This window comes from Schistocerca serialis, chromosome 8 (assembly GCF_023864345.2).
Source record: "Schistocerca serialis cubense isolate TAMUIC-IGC-003099 chromosome 8, iqSchSeri2.2, whole genome shotgun sequence".
Taxonomy (NCBI): Eukaryota; Metazoa; Arthropoda; class Insecta; order Orthoptera; family Acrididae; genus Schistocerca; species Schistocerca serialis.
Genome location: NC_064645.1, coordinates 439,212,701 through 439,232,200, shown reverse-complemented (window position 1 = coordinate 439,232,200; position 19,500 = coordinate 439,212,701). Strand labels below are relative to the sequence as shown.

The 19,500-nt window shown below is 43.1% G+C and overlaps 1 protein-coding gene across 2 annotated transcripts in view; it reads right to left on the bottom strand.

Annotated features, from left to right (window-relative positions):
• Positions 1 to 19,500, bottom strand: part of LOC126416598 (uncharacterized) — a 393,195-nt gene that overhangs the window by 58,210 nt on the left and 315,485 nt on the right. For both annotated transcript variants that reach the window (XM_050084354.1, XM_050084353.1), the window contains exon 3: positions 9,180 to 9,315. In XM_050084354.1, the coding sequence (XP_049940311.1) occupies positions 9,180 to 9,315 (136 nt within the window). The remainder of the gene's footprint in view (positions 1 to 9,179; positions 9,316 to 19,500) is intronic.

The window sequence follows — 19,500 nt, the reverse complement described above, 5'->3', positions numbered from 1 at the left end:
AGGTAGTAAAAAACAGAACTACACGTATTGTGATAAACACAGGTAGGAATCGATTGGAAGGATTAATTATTGGCCAAGGCGTTAGACAAGGATGTGGACTATCAACTACCCTTTTTGATATCTACATTGACTTCTTCGCAAATTGAAATGTACAGTGCAGGAATTAAGATAACTAATGAGAAATACCTGAATGTACTTTTGTTTGCTGATGACATTGTTATTATACGGAACAATGAATATGACCCCAAGAATCAGTATACCAACTGAAAGAAATTCGCAGGAAGTATAACTTCAAAATTGCTAGTAACGAAGCAAAAATAATATCCAGTCAGATCAGAATTTGTTTTGGGTAATTCAGCTTCAGAACAAGTGTCTCAAAGCTCTTATTTATGCTGCGCTATAAGTTTTGATTTGGACACTGATATTTAAAATAAAATATACGAATTCCCAGCTGTCTGTGATACCATTAGCAGAACATAGGCCCATAAAGTACACAAAGAAACTATCATCAAATTCTATAAATCAATGGCGGTCCTGGTGTTAACCGACGGAACCGAAAGCTTGGTTACCATAAAAAGACAAGAAAGCAAAATTCAAACAGCAGACACGAGATTCCTAAGAAAGACGAAGGGCTGTGAAAGAAGAGATATGATTAGAAACGAAGATATTAGAACTGAATTAAATATTTTCAGCATGACTGAAAAAATTCAAAAATATCGAGAAGATTGCAAACAACACCTCATGAGAATGCCAGGTCACAGAATTCCTCAGAAGATCTTGAACTACAAGCCAAATGAGAAAAGAGATATTGGAAGGTCTAGAAAATGATGGGAACGATGTTGTTTGTGAATTCGGAACAGGCAACAGCATAATCCTTGAAGAAAATGATGATGAAGTTTGCTCGCAGCTTCTTTGATGGAAAACCCGATCTAGAATATGCGAGTGAGTAAATGCGAGGTGTTAGGTGCATTCTTTCCAGTGCCTACCAGTTCACACTTCGCAGTATCAGTAAGCATTGGGACTTTTGTGACTACTTGACTACTTCTTGACATATTCCCTGGAGACGTATGTTTTCGTTTCTTCCATCCGCGGCTGTTACGTTAACAATCTAACATCTCAGCAACATGAATGTCTACTATCGTCAAACATCTTCCATTATTCATAGCGAACTGAAGTAGAAATCGTGGGTGGAGATTGTCTCTCGCTGTGACGCTGTCCGAGGATGGTTAGTATTGACGTGGTATCCCAGCTGGAACGAGCAGGCGTCATTCTATGAAGACTTAAACCCAACATGCTCTTAGCTTGAAGCTTTCCTGTTTCATGGTAAAGCTTTTATCGTAGCTACAGATCTCACCATAAACGGGCGTACCTGCTCCTTTCCGTAGGAAGGGCCTACGTTGGAACCAGTTCCAGGCATAGTTTCGCATCACTCATCACGTGATCGGCCGAGGCCGGTTTCCGTCAGTCCCAGCCTGTAATTTCGTTTTCGTCCCGTGAGGCTGCTGTAAAAGGATCGTCACGTCATTCTAATATACCCTTCGTAGCAAGTATTTGGTAAGCCCCTGACGCCATGAGTATGTCAGCTTTGCTTCTGGCGAATTTGAGGCACTCATCCGTTTAATTAGTCGCTCTCCATACTGTATTTATGCCGGACATACTCTTACAGGAGATTCTGATCTGCCCCTTGCAGATATGTGGCAGAAAGGCAAGGAAATGACATAATTTCAGAGACTTTACTGGTCTTTTACAGATACGATTTTACGTGAGAACTTGGATTGAGTGAGGTGGCATACCAGGGTAATCTGTACAGTTGTGTGAACCACTGTGCCTGGGTGGATTAGTGGCTAGCGCACCTGCCTAGTAAGCAGGAGACCTGGGTTCAGTTCTCGGCCTTGGTGAAAATTTTCACTCGCCGCTTCAGTCTGTATACATAGAAAGACAGTGCTTGGGATTTCTTCTTTAAAGGTATCATACAGCTCGATATTTGATTTTGTCACACCTTTGATGTCCTTGTGAAATATTCGGTGTTACTGAGATCTCATGCCAAGTGTTGTATTCTCGTTCGAGCAGCATTTGTCACCCTCGCGCTCCCCTTCCACGTGTATGTTCGATCTTCTTGAGACACCAACTTGATATCCCTATTCCAGAACAATAGTACGAATGTTCTCAGTTCCAGCAATAATTCTGGTTACATATCCCGCCCACCCCCCCCCATGAACCATGGACCTTGCCGTTGGTGGGGAGGCTTGCGTGCCTCAGCGATACAGATAGCCGTACCGTAGGTGCAACCACAACGGAGGGGTATCTGTTGAGAGGCCAGACAAACGTGTGGTTCCTGAAGAGGGGCAGCAGCCTTTTCAGTAGTTGCAAGGGCAACAGTCTGGATGATTGACTGATCTGGCCTTGTAACAATAACCAAAACGGCTTTGCTGTGCTGGTACTGCGAACGGCTGAAAGCAAGGGGAAACTACAGCCGTAATTTTTCCCGAGGGCATGCAGCTTTACTGTATGATTACATGATGATGGCGTCCTCTTGGGTAAAATATTCCGGAGGTAAAATAGTCCCCCATTCGGATCTCCGGGCGGGGACTACTCAAGAGGATGTCGTTATCAGGAGAAAGAAAACTGGCGTTCTACGGATCGGAGCGTGGAATGTCAGATCCCTTAATCGGGCAGGTAGGTTAGAAAATTTAAAAAGGGAAATGGATAGGTTGAAGTTAGATATAGTGGGAATTAGTGAAGTTCGGTGGCAGGAGGAACAAGACTTCTGGTCAGGTGACTACAGGGTTATAAACACAAAATCAAATAGGGGTAATGCAGGAGTAGGTTTAATAATGAATAGGAAAATAGGAATGCGGGTAAGCTACTACAAACAGCATAGTGAACGCATTATTGTGGCCAAGATAGATACGAAGCCCACGCCTACTACAGTAGTACAAGTTTATATGCCAACTAGCTCTGCAGATGACGAAGAAATTGAAGAAATGTATGATGAAATAAAAGAAATTATTCAGATTGTGAAGGGAAACGAAAATTTAATAGTCATGGGTGACTGGAATTCGAGTGTAGGAAAAGGGAGAGAAGGAAACATAGTAGGTGAATATGGATTGGGGGACAGAAATGAAAGAGGAAGCCGCCTGGTCGAATTTTGCACAGAGCACAACATAATCTTAACAAACACTTGGTTTAAGAATCATGAAAGAAGGTTGTATACATGGAAGAACCCTGGAGATACTAAAAGGTATCAGATAGATTATATAATGGTAAGACAGAGATTTAGGAACCAGGTTTTAAATTGTAAGACATTTCCAGGGGCAGATGTGGACTCTGACCACAATCTATTGGTTATGACCTGTAGATTAAAACTGAAGAAACTGCAAAAAGGTGGGAATTTAAGGAGATGGGACCTGGGTAAACTAAAAGAACCAGAGGTTGTACAGAGATTCAGGGAGAGCATAAGGGAGCAATTGACAGGAATGGGGGAAATAAATACAGTAGAAGAAGAATGGGTAGCTTTGAGGGATGAAGTAGTGAAGGCAGCAGAGGATCAAGTAGGTAAAAAGACGAGGGCTAGTAGAAATCCTTGGGTAACAGAAGAAATATTGAATTTAATTGATGAAAGGAGAAAATATAAAAATGCAGTAAGTGAAACAGGCAAAAAGGAATACAAACGTCTCAAAAATGAGATCGACAGGAAGTGCAAAATGGCTAAGCAGGGATGGCTAGAGGACAAATGTAAGGATGTAGAGGCCTATCTCACTAGGGGTAAGATAGATACCGCCTACAGGAAAATTAAAGAGACCTTTGGAGATAAGAGAACGACTTGTATGAATATCAAGAGCTCAGATGGAAACCCAATTCTAAGCAAAGAAGGGAAAGCAGAAAGGTGGAAGGAGTATATAGAGGGTCTGTACATGGGCGATGTACTTGAGGACAATATTATGGAAATGGAAGAGGATGTAGATGAAGATGAAATGGGAGATATGATATTGCGTGAAGAGTTTGACAGAGCACTGAAAGACCTGAGTCGAAACAAGGCCCCCGGAGTAGACAATATTCCATTGGAACTACTGACGGCCGTGGGAGAGCCAGTCCTGACAAAACTCTACCATCTGGTGAGCAAGATGTATGAAACAGGCAAAATACCCTCAGACTTCAAGAAGAATATAATAATTGCAATCCCAAAGAAAGCAGGTGTTGACAGATGTGAAAATTACCGAACTATCAGCTTAATAAGTCACAGCTGCAAAATACTAACACGAATTCTTTACAGACGAATGGAAAAACTAGTAGAAGCCAACCTCGGGGAAGATCAGTTTGGATTCCGTAGAAACACTGGAACACGTGAGGCAGTACTGACCTTACGACTTATCTTAGAAGAAAGATTAAGGAAAGGCAAACCTACGTTTCTAGCATTTGTAGACTTAGAGAAAGCTTTTGACAATGTTGACTGGAATACTCTCTTTCAAATTCTAAAGGTGGCAGGGGTAAAATACAGGGAGCGAAAGGCTATTTACAATTTGTACAGAAACCAGATGGCAGTTATAAGAGTCGAGGGACATGAAAGGGAAGCAGTGGTTGGGAAGGGAGTAAGACAGGGTTGTAGCCTCTCCCCGATGTTGTTCAATCTGTATATTGAGCAAGCAGTAAAGGAAACAAAAGAAAAATTCGGAGTAGGTATTAAAATTCATGGAGAAGAAATAAAAACTTTGAGGTTCGCCGATGACATTGTAATTCTGTCAGAGACAGCAAAGGACTTGGAAGAGCAGTTGAATGGAATGGACAGTGTCTTGAAAGGAGGATATAAGATGAACATCAACAAAAGCAAAACAAGGATAATGGAATGTACTCTAATTAAGTCGGGTGATGCTGAGGGAATTAGATTAGGAAATGAGGCACTTAAAGTAGTAAAGGAGTTTTGCTATTTGGGGAGCAAAATAACTGATGATGGTCGAAGTAGAGAGGATATAAAATGTAGACTGGCAATGGCAAGGAAAGCGTTTCTGAAGAAGAGAAATTTGTTAACATCCAGTATTGATTTAAGTGTCAGGAAGTCATTTATGAAAGTATTCGTATGGAGTGTAGCCATGTATGGAAGTGAAACATGGACGATAAATAGTTTGGACAAGAAGAGAATAGAAGCTTTCGAAATGTGGTGCTACAGAAGAATGCTGAAGATTAGAAAGATTAGATGGGTAGATCACATAACTAATGAGGAAGTATTGAATAGGATTGGGGAGAAGAGAAGTTTGTGGCACAACTTGACCAGAAGAAGGGATCGGTTGGTAGGACATGTTCTGAGGCATCAAGGGATCACCAATTTAGTATTGGAGGGCAGCGTGGAGGGTAAAAATCGTAGAGGGAGACCAAGAGATGAATACACTAAGCAGATTCAGAAGGATGTAGGTTGCAGTAGGTACTGGGAGATGAAAAAGCTCGCACAGGATAGAGTAGCATGGAGAGCTGCATCAAACCAGTCTCAGGACTGAAGACCAGAACAACAACAACAACAATCCCGCCCACCTTTTCATTACAGTAACACTTAGGGTGTAGTGTCCTAAAACTGATACAGCCAAAACTTTCCAAAACATGATACACGTAGCCCATTCATAAGAAAACCAGGCCTATCAAACATTTTCCTACTGCTAGTTACGCTTCCATAGTTATTCATAATTTGTTACTCCATTAGAAACTTAATTTCGGAGGTAAATAGTACTTTCAGAGTGGAAATAAATGTGCATACAACTCTAGAACATTTGCCACATTTACAAAAGTATTGACCTTGCAGTTACCAAATTTTTGTTACATGCGCTGCAAACTGTGCACTGTCAGCTGAATTATTATTCTCACATTTATTATAAGGAGATAATTACTAAGCATCAATATAATCTTTAATATAATACACTCCAATTCAAAATATGACACAGTTAATTCCTAAAAGAGTTACACTGTCGCCTAGTGTCCGGCCACGAACCATACAGCGATGTCCTGCTGGTTACCTACCTTCTCATACGCTGCCGACTACTGCGGGAGGCCACACCTCCAGCAGTTAACTCACTGCTGAAAAAGTAAAGCCTGTAGACAAAAAAGGAGTAGGCCGAAAGCAGGAGAGAAAGAAAACTAGGCCTGTGACAAAAACTTTGACAAGAATACGAAAAAGAAGGTTGTTAAGAAGGTAGGACAGAGAGCATAAGTTCCACCAAGACTTTAAGGACTGCCGAAGGTTCACAAGGACGGGGGGTTTCTTTACGCGCCATTATCAGCAACATTAGTGCTCCGACATACTCACTCGCTAAATAACTATAGGATTTACTTAGCCCTTAAGTGGAGAAGTGCTCACATCACATTCGCAAAGCTGTGAATTTTGTGAGACGCCTTTATTACTTTAAGCGTGAAGATACCGACATCCTTGCGAGTTTCGACATTGTCTCTTTTCTCCCCAGAATGCCTTTACAAGAATCCTTAGAACTTATTGGGCAGAAATTTGACGCAGAGACCACCAAACTATTTAGGCACGTGTTGGCGCTGACATACCTTTTTTCCGACGGAGCAGAAGGAAGGGGTAGCCACGGGGAGCCCGCTTTCACCAGTTGTCGCCAATATATATATATATATATATATATACATATATATATATATATATATATATATATATATATATATATATATAATGAAATATTTCGAGGAGGAAGCCTTGGAATCTGCCCTGTAGAGACCTGCGTCTTTCTTTCGGTATGTAGGTTACACCTTCATCATATGGCCACATGGAAGAGACAAGCTGAATGACTTCCTTATACACCGCAATTCCATACACAAGAAGATAAGTTTTACCGTCAAAGTGGAAGTAGATGGAATGGTCCCCTCTCTGGATGTCCTGGCTAAAGAAGAACGGACGACATTTTGGTCCACAGCGTGAACCGGGAGAAGACCTATACTTACATGCAGACAGCTGCCGCCTCTCGGATAAGAGGAACGGCGTGCTAAGACTTTGGTACATAGGGGTCGCACCCTTTCTGACAACGAAAGTATCAACGAAGAACTTGAACATCTCAGAGCGGTTTTCCAAAAGAATGGCTACAAGGAGTGGAAAATTCAGAGAGCCATACGTCTTATACCTCTGTACAATTGGCGTAACCAGAAGACGATTTCAAGAAACAAGTAGTCTTGGTAGCAGCATTAAAATATACCGCGCTTAAAAATATCCAGCAGATAAATGTCCCTTGCCTAGCCTTTAAAACCACTAGGCGGTGTCTTCATTACGGTATGTGGCGCAGCCCAGTGCCAACCAAACAGGATGAGGCCTACAGTAAGTTTTTACATCAGTAACATGACGGAAGTATGTTGCATATCCTGGCTGCACACATGCATCTCCCCCGTGTTACTGATGTAAAGACTCATCATGTGTGCAAGACTGCTTGTTTCTTCATATCACACATACTGATTGCTGTGCCAACCGCAAATGAAATGGAAAAAGTTTTACAGAAGAAGATTATCAGGCAGACTCGTCCATTGCATTGATTCCCTCGTATGGTGCGTTGTCCTGGAAGATGGGGCGAATTTTCCGGAAACACCAAGTGAAGACGAACGTCTGCCCACCAGCCAAAACACGGGAAGTGCTTGGTGCTATGGAAATATGGTGTCTATCGGACAACCTGCCACCGTGGTGAGACATACATATGTCAGGAGGTGCGTACTGTTGAATATCGCTGCCGAGAACAACAACGGCACACCAGATTGCAGCATCCTAACAAGTCATCCTAATAAGTCGGCAGCCACAGAACACTGTATGATGGAATTATATAGAATGGATTATGACCACACCAAGGTTATGACACAGACGTCCAACTTCTGGGATTGCGTCATTAAGGAGTCTACTGAGATTCGAGTATGAGAACCGCAGGTAAATCATCATGGCGGGTACGTGCTTAGTGAGGAATGGGACTCCTCTTTTAGAATGGTAAAGGGAGGACCCGAACCTCCGGTGGGAGGGGCCGCGCAATCTGCGACATGGCGCCTCAAACCGAGTGGCCACTCCGCCCGGCGACGAATTTCATTACCAAATATTGTGACAGCGCAGTTAAACTCTCTTTAAAGAGTATACTTGACGTCTGTGGATCAGCACGACATATTATTCTTACTGCTCACTTTTGTGCAATCAATACTTTTTTGCTAAGTGATGAGTTACCCCAGACAGTGATTCCATAATATATTATTAACTGAAAATATGCAAAATACGCCAGGAAGTTGGCTCGTTTGTATCCAAGAGTAGCAACTATACGAACGGGAAAAGTAGCTGAACTTAATTGTTTGAGAAGCTCAGTAATATGCTTGTGCCAATTTCAGTTTACATCGATATGTAGACCCAAAAATCTGGAACATTCTACTCCTTTATAATTCTTTGGAAAATATCATTTATCATCTCCTCTCTTGATATCTTTCCAATGAGATTTATTATAACGCTACTAACGTCTGCAAAAAAGTATCAATTCTGCTTGCTGAGTGTTGAACAGTAGGTCATTCATGTACGTATGGAATAGGAGTGGAAACAAAATTGAACACTGTGGGACTCCATCTATGATTTCACCCCAGTGACTGAAATTTCCTAGCCTTCCGACATTGCATCTTTAGCATTTAATTTGTCAAGTATGATTCAGACTAGTTGTGCATAAAGCCATCAGTTCCAAAATCTGTTTATCTAAGAGGGTAACATGTTCTACGCAATCAAACGCTTTGGAGAGATCACAAAAAATACCAACTGGCGATGTACTAACTCCTTGTGCCACGGGCCATTCGTGCCTCCGAGGCTGCTCCCTGAGAGAAGCACTGGACTCTGGCTACGGGCCGCGAGGTCATTGCTGTTCTAAATATGGGAATAAACGTCTGCCAGACGTACGCTCTTGACTTGCTTCCTACCCACCACCACGCCTAATGTGGAGAGCTGAACGCCATCCTGTGCACTACAAGCGCGGCTCCACCACCCATTGTAGAGGTCGTCCGCTCCCGACCTCAACGCCTGTATGGTAATGGTCCGGATAGGAGGGATTTTGTAATTGTCGTACTCTGACAAATTCGTCTTCGTCATATCCAATTTAATATATCGGACGAAGAACAGATGCACTTTGAGCACTCTAGAGATTTCAAGCTCTAACAGATAGTGCATACTGCTCAGCGGTACTCACCCACTACGTCCATGCTGTCGGTGACGACGAATGTGTTGAAGGAGGGCGCATCTGCCGATACCTCGCAGATGTACTGGCCGGTCAGAGAATCGTCAGCGTTGATCAGCGTCACGTGAGTCGCAGTGCTCTGCTTCAGCTGCACACAAAGCCACCACACAACGGGTATGTGAGTTTATCTGTCGTCACTAAGTGGAGCATTTTTACCTAGCACAAGTTGCGACTGTCTGGTAAGCATTGTTGCCCAGGATATGCAAGTTCACAACGTAAAATAAACTACTAACGGAGGAAAACAAAAAAAACATGTTTTTTATTATTTTTTTGGTTCGGTACCTCAGTCTGTAAAAACGGTACGCTTATAGGATAGTTTTGTTGTCCGTCTGTCTCTATCTGTCCGTGTGTTACGAACTGTTTTCCTCAGGGACGAGTAGACCTAACAAATTCAAATTTATGTCACGTATTAAGGTCTCTGGTCCCTTGGCGTTTTAAAATTTTTAAATTAGTCCAATCAAATGATACGGTCATGATTGGTCAATTTGGGGGAAGGGACCAAACAGCGAGGCCATCTGTCCCATCGGCTCTGTGCACTATGGGACTTAACTTCTAAGGTCATCAGTCCCCTAGAACTTAGAACCACTTAAACCTAATTAACCTAAGGACATCGCACACATCCAAGCCCAAGGTAGGATTCGAACCTGCGACCGTAGCGGTCGCGCGGCTCCAGACTGTAGCGCCTTGAACCGCTCGGCCACAGGGGCCGGCGGTCCCATCGGATTAGGGAAGGTTGGGGAAGGAAGTCGGCTGTGCCCTGTCAAAGGAACCATCCCGGCATTTTCCCGAAGCGATTTACGTAAAGATAAGGTCATATATGTCACATATTTTGCTTAAATAATAGAATCCAGGGTGTTGTTCTCGACGGCGAGTGTTCATCAGAAACAAGGGTATCATCAGGAGTGCCGCAGGGAAGTTTGACAGGACCGCTGTTGTTCAATATACTTAAATGATTTGGAGGACAGGGTGGGTAGCAATCTGCAGTTGTTTGCTGATGATGCTGTGGAGCACGGTAAGTTGTCGTAGTTGAGTGACTGTAGGAGGATACGACTTAGAACAAATTTCTAGTTAGTGTGATGAATGACACCATGTAGAAAAATATAAGTTATTGCGAGTGAGCAGGAAAAATAAACTCGTAATGTTCGTATTATAGTATTAGTGGCGTCCTGTTTGACACAGTCGTGCCTCTTATGTAACTGGGCGTAACGTTGCAAAGCGATGCCAAATGCAACGAAGATCTGAGGCTTATAATTGGAAAGGCGAATGGTCGGCTTCGGTTTATTAGGAGAATTTTGGGAAACTGAGGTTCATCTGCAAAGGAGACCGCATACAGGACGCTACTGTGACCTATTCTAAAGTACAGCTCGAGTGTTTGGGATCCGTTCCAGGTCGGATTAAACGAAGACATCGATACAGTTCACAGCTGGGTTGCTAGATTTGTTACTGGTATGTTCGAATAACACGCAGGTGATACGGTCATGCTTCAGGAACTGAAATGGAGCCTCTGGAGGGAAGGCGACGTCATTTTTGAGGAGCACTACTCGGAAAATTTAGAGAACCGGCATCTGAAACTGACTGAAGGACCATTCTACTGCCTCCAACATACACTGCGCGTAAGCACCATCAGGTGCGAGAAATTAGGTCTCATACGCTGGCATACGGACACTTTCTTTTTTTTTTTCACTTGCCGCCCTGATTTTATGACCCACCACCTAAGTGCTTAAGGTGGGTCTATTTTGACCACTTAGCCGCTACGACCGGTGTACGGATGCTGATGTAGTTGATGAAACTCACACCAGTTCCCGCATCCGGCCGTACCATTGCCCGTGTCCCGCCACGTGGAGGCGGGTCTGTGCTTTTTTTTTTTTTTTTTTCTTTCTTTACTTTGGCAGCTTTCCCAAAACCGATTTAACAAAAATTTACAAAATTAAATTTTGGATTAGAAGAAGGAAATACATAGAATAGATTAGACTGAAGAGGAGAAAAGACGATAGGAAAGGAAGAGATGATAGTCCCACCACCGTAGGGGACTGAGGATGAGCGCCTTGGGATTTATCTTCAAGCCTCTGATCCTCAGTCTCCTAACCTTAGCCTAGAAGGTTCTATTCTATTCTATTTATGGCGATTGATATCTCTATTTATGTTCTATCTAGTTATTTATATACAGGTTTAGAGTGCCGTGGTAGCTGATGGCAAATGCGACGGTGCGCCGACACTGTTTATGCCTAATTTCATACATTAAACTATTGTCCGTTTCAGGTCTACTTATGTAAGTCTATTGCATGTCAGTTGTTTTATATTGAGACTTAGTTTAACTCTTCCACACTATGGTGTCTGTCTGGGTGCTGCATATAGGTTTATTGTGTGTGTGGCCTTCCATTCCTGTACTCTTTGTGGCATTCGTCAGAAATTTTGTCTGTTAGTGCGTTCAGTATGTCCCAAAGTGCCGGTGTTCTGATCGCATCGTATATGTGTTCCTCTGTCTGTAGGTGTTGTATCCCAGGTGTGTTCCTGTGCTGTCTGTATTTCCCGCAGGATTGTGTGTTCGGGGGTTCCCATACCTCCACATGTACACGTTGATGTGTCTCTAAGACTCACGCGATTTAAGTGCGTGGGATAAGGTCCGTGGCCAGTCGAGAAATGCACCATGCCGCGGCTAGGATCGGCATGTTTCATTCTTAACCTTTCCGTTATGTTCGGAAAAAATGTATAGACTCTCCGTCCCTTATCGCTTGTACCCCATTCCTGTTGCCATGTGTCGATTTTCCATTTTTTGAGGTCCCGCTTATTGTTCAGCGGGGAACCAGTCAATATGTTGACCTGGTCTAGTCTACCCATCTTTAACCAGTACAGAGCGGCCCGATATTTGATTGTGATATCTATCGGGAAGATTCCCAGCACGACACACAGTGCTTCAACTGATGTAGTGCCGAAGGCTCCCGATAGTCGCAGAAGGACGCTTCTCTGCCCTCGCCTAACCACTGTTCTGTTTGTGGCGAGGTTGAGTCTGTGCGCCCATGTACTTGCCGCAAAGCTTAGCACTGATTCGAAGAGTGCGCAGTGGTAGGTTCGTGTGACTGACAGAGGAAGTCTGTATTGTCCTGAATTAATCCTTGCCAGTTTATGTAGTAATTTTTCTGCCTTGTCTGTTGTTATACGGATGTGCTCATGGAAGTTCAGCTTCTCATCTATGTATACGCCCAAGTAGCGGGTTACCGTCATTCTCTTTATGTTGTTGTTCTGTATTTTAATTGATCGGTTGCGTCTGAGTTGTCCTTTCAGCAGTGTGTATGTTGTTTTGTTGCCCGCTATCTTGAGCTTGTTTGTCTTGTACCATTGTGTTATTGTTTGCAGTGTGCCACTCGCCTTCTCCTCTAGCTGGGCTCTTGTATTTGCTGAGATAACCACCAGTAGGTCATCTGCATAGGTGACAGCACCGTCTGTCCTCATATCCTCCTCCAGCAGTTGCAGGAGAGGTTCAAAAATTATGTCCCAGAAGATGGGTCCACAGATCGATCCCTGCGGACATCCTTTGGTAATTTTCCTTATTACCTTCCGGTTGCCCACACGCCATTCCACTATTCTATCTCTGCAGTAGTCTAATAGACTGTTGTAAAGGGCTGCGGGTACTTCCATCTGGCGTAACCTCAGAAACAGTGCTGGCCACCACAGGTTGTCAAATGCTCCTGCGATGTCTATCATGATTGCCAAAGAGTATGTTTTATCTGTGTTTCGTGTAATTTCTAAGGCTCTGTTTATTGCATCATCGATGCTTTTTCCTTTCCGAAATCCAAACTGGTGAGGATTCATTCCAAGTAGGGTTCTGTGAGCCTGCAAGCGGTCACACAGTAGCCTCTCTTGGATTTTTGCCATGGTGTTTATGAGGCATATAGGTCTGTAGGATTTCGGATCTGATTGGTCTCTGTCTGATTATTTCCGTATGATGACTGCATTTGAGGTCTTCCAGACTGTCGGTAGGCGGCCTAGCCTTAAGGCGTCATTCAGTAGTTCTGTTAAGTATGGGGTGATCTGTGGTGCTAGCCTCTTAAGTACTTCTGCCAGTCCAGGCAAAGGGACAGGTGACGGCGTCGGTGTCATACTGTTCATGAAGTTGTTGTCTGAGTGTGATCTGTTCCTGTGTGTCTGTCTCTGTGGCATCTTCCGGGAGAAGTTTGTTCAGCAGATATTGCGCTGTGTTTCTCCATCCCACTGTCATTGTGCCGTCATCCTGCCGTAGCGTGCTTAATACCAATGGGGTCTTTATTTTATCTGTCAGAATCTTGTATTGTTCCCCCCAGATATTCTGTTGTTTGTGTGTGGTCAAGTAGCTCTCCCAGTGTTGTTTCCTGGTCTGGAGTAATGTCTTTTTGAAGAGTTCTTTGGCTTCCCTATATGCAGCTAGTCTTAATAGTTTGTCTCTTTGTATCCATGTCCTCTGGTATAGTTTGCGTTTCCTTGTCATGTCACGTTTGAGTCTGGTTAATTCGTCTGACCAAGGTGTTTCCCGTCGTTTGCTGTGTGTGCGCGTAGGTATTGCTGTTTCTTGTGCTTTTTGGATGAATTGTGTCAGTTTGTGTGCTCTGTAGTCCACGCTTCCCTGTATGTTGTATATATTCTCATTTTGAACAATTTGTTGTAGTCTGTCCCAATTTGCTCGTTTAAAGTTGAAGTGTGTTGTGTTGTGTATGGTGCAATAATTGTTTGTTGCGAGTCTTATTTCTATTATGTTGTGATCACTTGTGGTCAGAGAGTCGTGTATGGTCCATCTTTGCAGTCGTCCTAGTGTCCTGTCATTCGCCAGAGTAATGTCGATTTTGGTGGCAGATCCGTCTGCACCTCTGTATGTAGGTGTAGGTCCGTCTTCGTTTATAATATGTAGTTGCGTCTCCTGTATGACGTCGTTGACTTTCCGTCCTCTGTCGTCCGTTCTGTCCGAGTGCCATAGTGTGGATTTAGCGTTGATATCTGCACATATAATTAGGTTCTTATTTCTAGAATACTCAGCAATGTCTTGTATCATATGTAGGTATGGCTCTACGTTGTCATTGTACTGTGCGTATAGTGATGAGACCACCCATGTGTCTCGGCCCTTGGTTATTTCTGCCGTGGCCAGATGGCTGTTACATAGCTGCGTAATCTTAGTGATATTTAAAGTTTTGTTGAGGACAACTATGGCTGCCTTGTAATTTCGACTGTCTGAGATTGTGACAGCGTCCCAGGGTACGTTAGTTAAGTTTCCCTGGGTTGTTACGTAGGGTTCTTGCAGGCAGAGAATATCCGCCTGCAAGTCCAGTGCTACTCGCGGCAGTTCTGCACTAACGAGTGTGCTTCTATTAGCATTAAGTTGTAATATTCTCATGGGTGTTTCACATGAAGGTAGAATTTGTGTCCGGTTTGCGAGTAGTCAAAGTCAGTTCTGCCGTGTGCCCTCACTTGGTCCTTGTACACCTGGTGTGGGTTATACGTTTCCCCCCTCCGACTACACGCTAGTATGACTACTTTTTCTAGCTCTGCTGGGTCTGTAGGTATGTTTGCGGTCTTTAAAGTCATTCTGTCAGATTGCTCGGTGGTCGGGAAGCATACATAGCTGCCCAGTGGGTGAAGGAGTCTGGTTAGTAGTCTTTGTGCAGTGATGAAGGTGTCCTTATGCTCTAGCCTACTTAGTCTTAAGTTTAGTTCTACATTGTTGTAGTCGGCATGCCATGGTGTTTGACCAACTTTTCCCTTCTGTTCTTTTTCTACATATGGGATGATTCCGTTATATTTATCTCGAAGTGCAGATGTCACCGGTGTGGCGTCTTGTTCCGTCTTCAGTGATGCTGAGGCTGATGAGCTGCTACCTGCGGCTCTTCTTCTTTCACCACTACTTTTTCTTATGCTTATACTACCTATTGCACTGTCGTCACCTTTCTTTTTGCTATCACTATCTGTACACTCATCATCACTATCGTGATCACCTGCAAGTAGGTTTGTGTCATGGACTACTACCTTTTTCTTATTTGTTTCGTTACCTCCGGTCATCTGTTGTGTTTCATTATGTTGTTGAGGTGTTATACATTGTTGTGTATGATCTGCAGGGTTAATTATCCCTCCAGACACAAACTTCACTGGTTTTATGTAACCTATACATCTTTTTGTGTTATACTTTTTTGGTGTGTTGTCGTTTGTTCTTTCTTCGCTGCTAGCTTTAGCATAGTCTGGTGTTGTGTGAGATTTATGTTTATTGTCTATTTGTTCGTTTTTCGTGTGTTTGTTTAGGTTTACAGACTTGTCTGTGTTCGTTTCTATTTGTGTGCTTTTGTTTTGTATTTGATCGGCGTTGCTGTGTGCATTGTATAGCAATTCAAATTCCAGCTCGTCAATTCTCGCCTGCAGTGATTGCTGGTAACTGACCCAGTAATGCATCTGTTTTTTCAGTTGTTTGGCTATGTTGTAATGTATAGCTCCATTAAATACCATGTCGTCGATGAAGTCCATGGTATTTATGTAACTGTCATGTAATACGTGCATGCCTTGAAGAGATGGGATATCGTCTGTGTGTGGGGGGTCAATCGGGAGCAGTCCCATCTGCCTGCGCCAGCTTATAGCTCTTTGGTGGTTTCGATGTATGGTCGATGGCGACTTATAGTTCGTTTTTTGCATTCTTGATTGGGGCAGTGTTGGGCTGTTTTCATTCTCCATAGTCGAAGCTCTGTAGCAGTCGATCTTGGAGAAATTTATGTGTTTGACAATCAAGACCTCTTCGTCTGGCACACAATTTGCCTCGGGTTCTGCAAGGGATGCAGATGTCTTGTCCTGCTAGTTTGCACTGACTTTTTATGTGGCCCTTCCCTTTGCAATTTGAGCACGTGATTTCAGTGTCTTTACACTGCTTAGTGGTGTGTCCAATATCACAGCACTTGTAGCAGGTAGGGACTTGAGCGAAATTTTTGACAGTTAGCGACTGGAAATCTATATAGACTCTGTCCCTTTTTGTCAAAATTTTGTGCAGATTGGGCGTGACCTCAACAACTTGATGGTTGTACCCCCGCCCTCTTGGTCCTGTACGAAATTTGATTTTTGTCTCTTTCAGGAAAGCCTCTTTTTTGAAAGAGACAAAAATCAAATTTCGTACAGGACCAAGAGGGCGGGGGTACAACCATCAAGTTATTGAGGTTACGCCGAATCTGCACAAAATTTTGACAAAAAGGGACAGAGTCTATATAGATTTCCAGTCTCTAACTGTCAAAAATTTCGCTCAAGTCCCTACCTGATACAAGTGCTGTGTAAAGCAGTGTAAAGACACTGAAATCACGTGCTCAAATTGCAAAGGGAAGGGCCACATACGGACAGTCACTTTTCCCTCGCTCTGTTTGCAAGTGGAACAGGAAGCGAAATGACTATGGCTCTGAGCACTATGGGACTTAACATTTATGGTCATCAGTCCCCTAGAACTTAGAACTACTTAAACCTAACTAACCTAAGGACATCACACAACACCCAGCCATCACGAGGCAGAGATAATCCCTGACCCCGCCGGGAATCGAACCCGGGAACCCGGGCGTGGGAAACGAGAACGCTACCGCACGACCACGAGATGCGGGCAAAATGACTAGTACTGAGTGGTACGCGGAACCCTCCACCACGGCGGATGGCGGAGTGTTTATGTACATGTATTTTGATACTCAAGAACTCACTCATTAAAACTTATAAGATACTTCCCGTTAACGTCGAATCAGGAAACTTGGCAAGAAGTAAGGTTTCACAAGAGAAGTAAAGGGAAAAATCCGAAACTTCTTTATTTGTAATTATATAACATGAAAAAATACTTTATCGTAATTTTTTATCGCTCTGCCTGTTTGTTTGTCCGTCTGTTAAGCCCCTTTTTCTCTGGGTTTGGCGTATCAGGTTCAAATTTATATCACATATTGAGGTGTATCATTCCTTGACGGTGTAAAAATTTTAAGCTTCTGAGTCAGTGCAATGAAAAGATAGAACCATTTATGTAATATATTTTGGTACTCGAAAACTTACTCATCATCACCTATAGCGTACTTACCGTTGACCTAGAATCATGAAATTTTGGCAAAAAGTAAGGTCTCACGCTACAAGTAAAGGGTAAAATCCGAAATTGTTTATTTGTAATTATAATATTTTTGTTGTTTGCTATCCGACTTCAAACTAGAAGTTAAAACATTCTCGAAAGTCTTGCATTCCCTGGGATCGATATCTTACCAACATGAAAATCGATAACAGACAAAAATCTTCGAAATTCTCGATTCCCCGAATGGATAAAATGTCTATGCATAGTTTGTACTCACATCTAGTCACTTTTTTTATTAGGTAACACCTCAACCTCAAGGTACTTGGGCGCTGAATCCGTATCTGACCAGTTTCGTTGAGCCACATACACTTTTGTCACAATGCGACTTCCTTATGAACTAGGAAATCAGCAGAACACATGAAATTGCAATGAAAAGTAGTTTAACTTTTAACTTAACTAAAGATTTTATTGTAACCACAGATACTGCAAATGAATACGTCCTACTTCTTTGTAAACGACCACTCGTACTTGTATTTCTCGTATTTCAACTTATTTCCTTTTCTTTGATTTCGATTGCAATATTCTTTTAACTCGCTGGACGTAAGCATTGAATATGATAGGAAAGAGAGCACAGTTTTGTTTCGCGCCCTTTTGTGTTCTTTGCTTCTTATTCTTTATGGAAATTCTTAATCACAGACACTTCGCTATTATACATGGTGATTCCATGACGATGCTGCAATCTTTCATGGATGATGGAGAAGGGTAAATGTATCATCTTGAGCCAAGGGACTGTAGTGCGGAAACTACCGAGTTGAAAGATTAGCCTTGCGCAGCTCTTAACGTAAATGCCCCAACTTCAGAGCCCGGATGGTGACGTACATATTTCCCGGTGAATACTCCCAAAAACCAACACATAATCTTCTCTGCTGACGGACTAGTAACGGCGCATGTAACTTGATGTCAAAGGGACCGAAAATCCTAAGAGTACGGTCCAGTACTCCATGGAAAACCTGAATCGGGTTGGCCCAACGAGTGTTTGAACCGTCGTCCTTCCGAATGAGAGTCCAGTGTGCTAACCACTGCACCACCTCACTCGGTTTGAATAGTGTCGCAGGTAGCGAGAGCTTTTCCTAGGAGATACTCTTTGTACTCGACAAGCGTCTCGTGCACAGTAACTTTCACGTGGCCCCACCAGAAGAAATCAAATGTTGTGTAATAAGGTGAACGTGCTGGTCACGAAACAGGACGCCCTCTGGCTATCAACTTTTCATGTATTGCCTGATGCAGGTGTTCGCAAACTCTCAGTCCAAAAAGGGGTGGGGCTCCATCATGTTGGAATAAACTCTGTATACACCCATCGCTTAAAACTTCCGGCTATTAGGCAGTGGTCGATGTATAAAACTTTCTTCTAAAGTTTCCTCTCCGACAGCGGGAGCCATCTGCAGAGGTAAAATGGCTAACTGCGACCACAACTCGAGGGAGCACAGTTTATATGGGCAGTGCAGAAGGCACCCCAGTCTGTCACCTGACGTTGGTTACGCGATTATCGCTGGTATTTCCAACATTCTCGATTGAAAGTGATCGCGCGTCATTCATACGTTGCAATGTTGACATCAAAATTTTGTTCAGTTTAACGCCTTCCTCTTTTCTGTTAAAAATATTGTGGTGTTTAAAGGTCTCAATAGCCTCTCTCTATATATACGCGCATGATAATACGATGTTTTCGATATGACACTCGTCTTAGTGAATTTTATTTCTTGATGACCTTCTTGGTAAAGATGTTCCGCTACGGACGACTTTTCCTGTGTTCTACGCGGCAATTCCTCTTCTGTTCAACGTGACGAATAATAACACTTCTTTTTGTGGTTCAAATTCAAATGGCTCTGAGCAATATGGGACTTAACAACTGAGGTCATCAGTCCCCTAGAACTTAGAACTACTTAAATCTAACGACATCACACACATCCATGCCCGAGGCATGATTCAAACCTGCGACCATAGCAGTCGCGTGGTTCCGGACTGAAGCGCCTAGAACCACTCGGCCACACTGGCCGGCCTTTTTGTGGTACCAATAGAAACCAGTCCACAATTACAAGAAATTTTGTATACACTCAATGTAGCCAAAGAACGCACAGGGTGATTGTAATTAAAGTTAAACTTTCAAAACGCCGTAGAAAAAACACCACTGGTCAGAATGGCGTCAAATTGCAACGGAATATTAGCGGAGAATGGGGAAAAAGTATGGCAGAA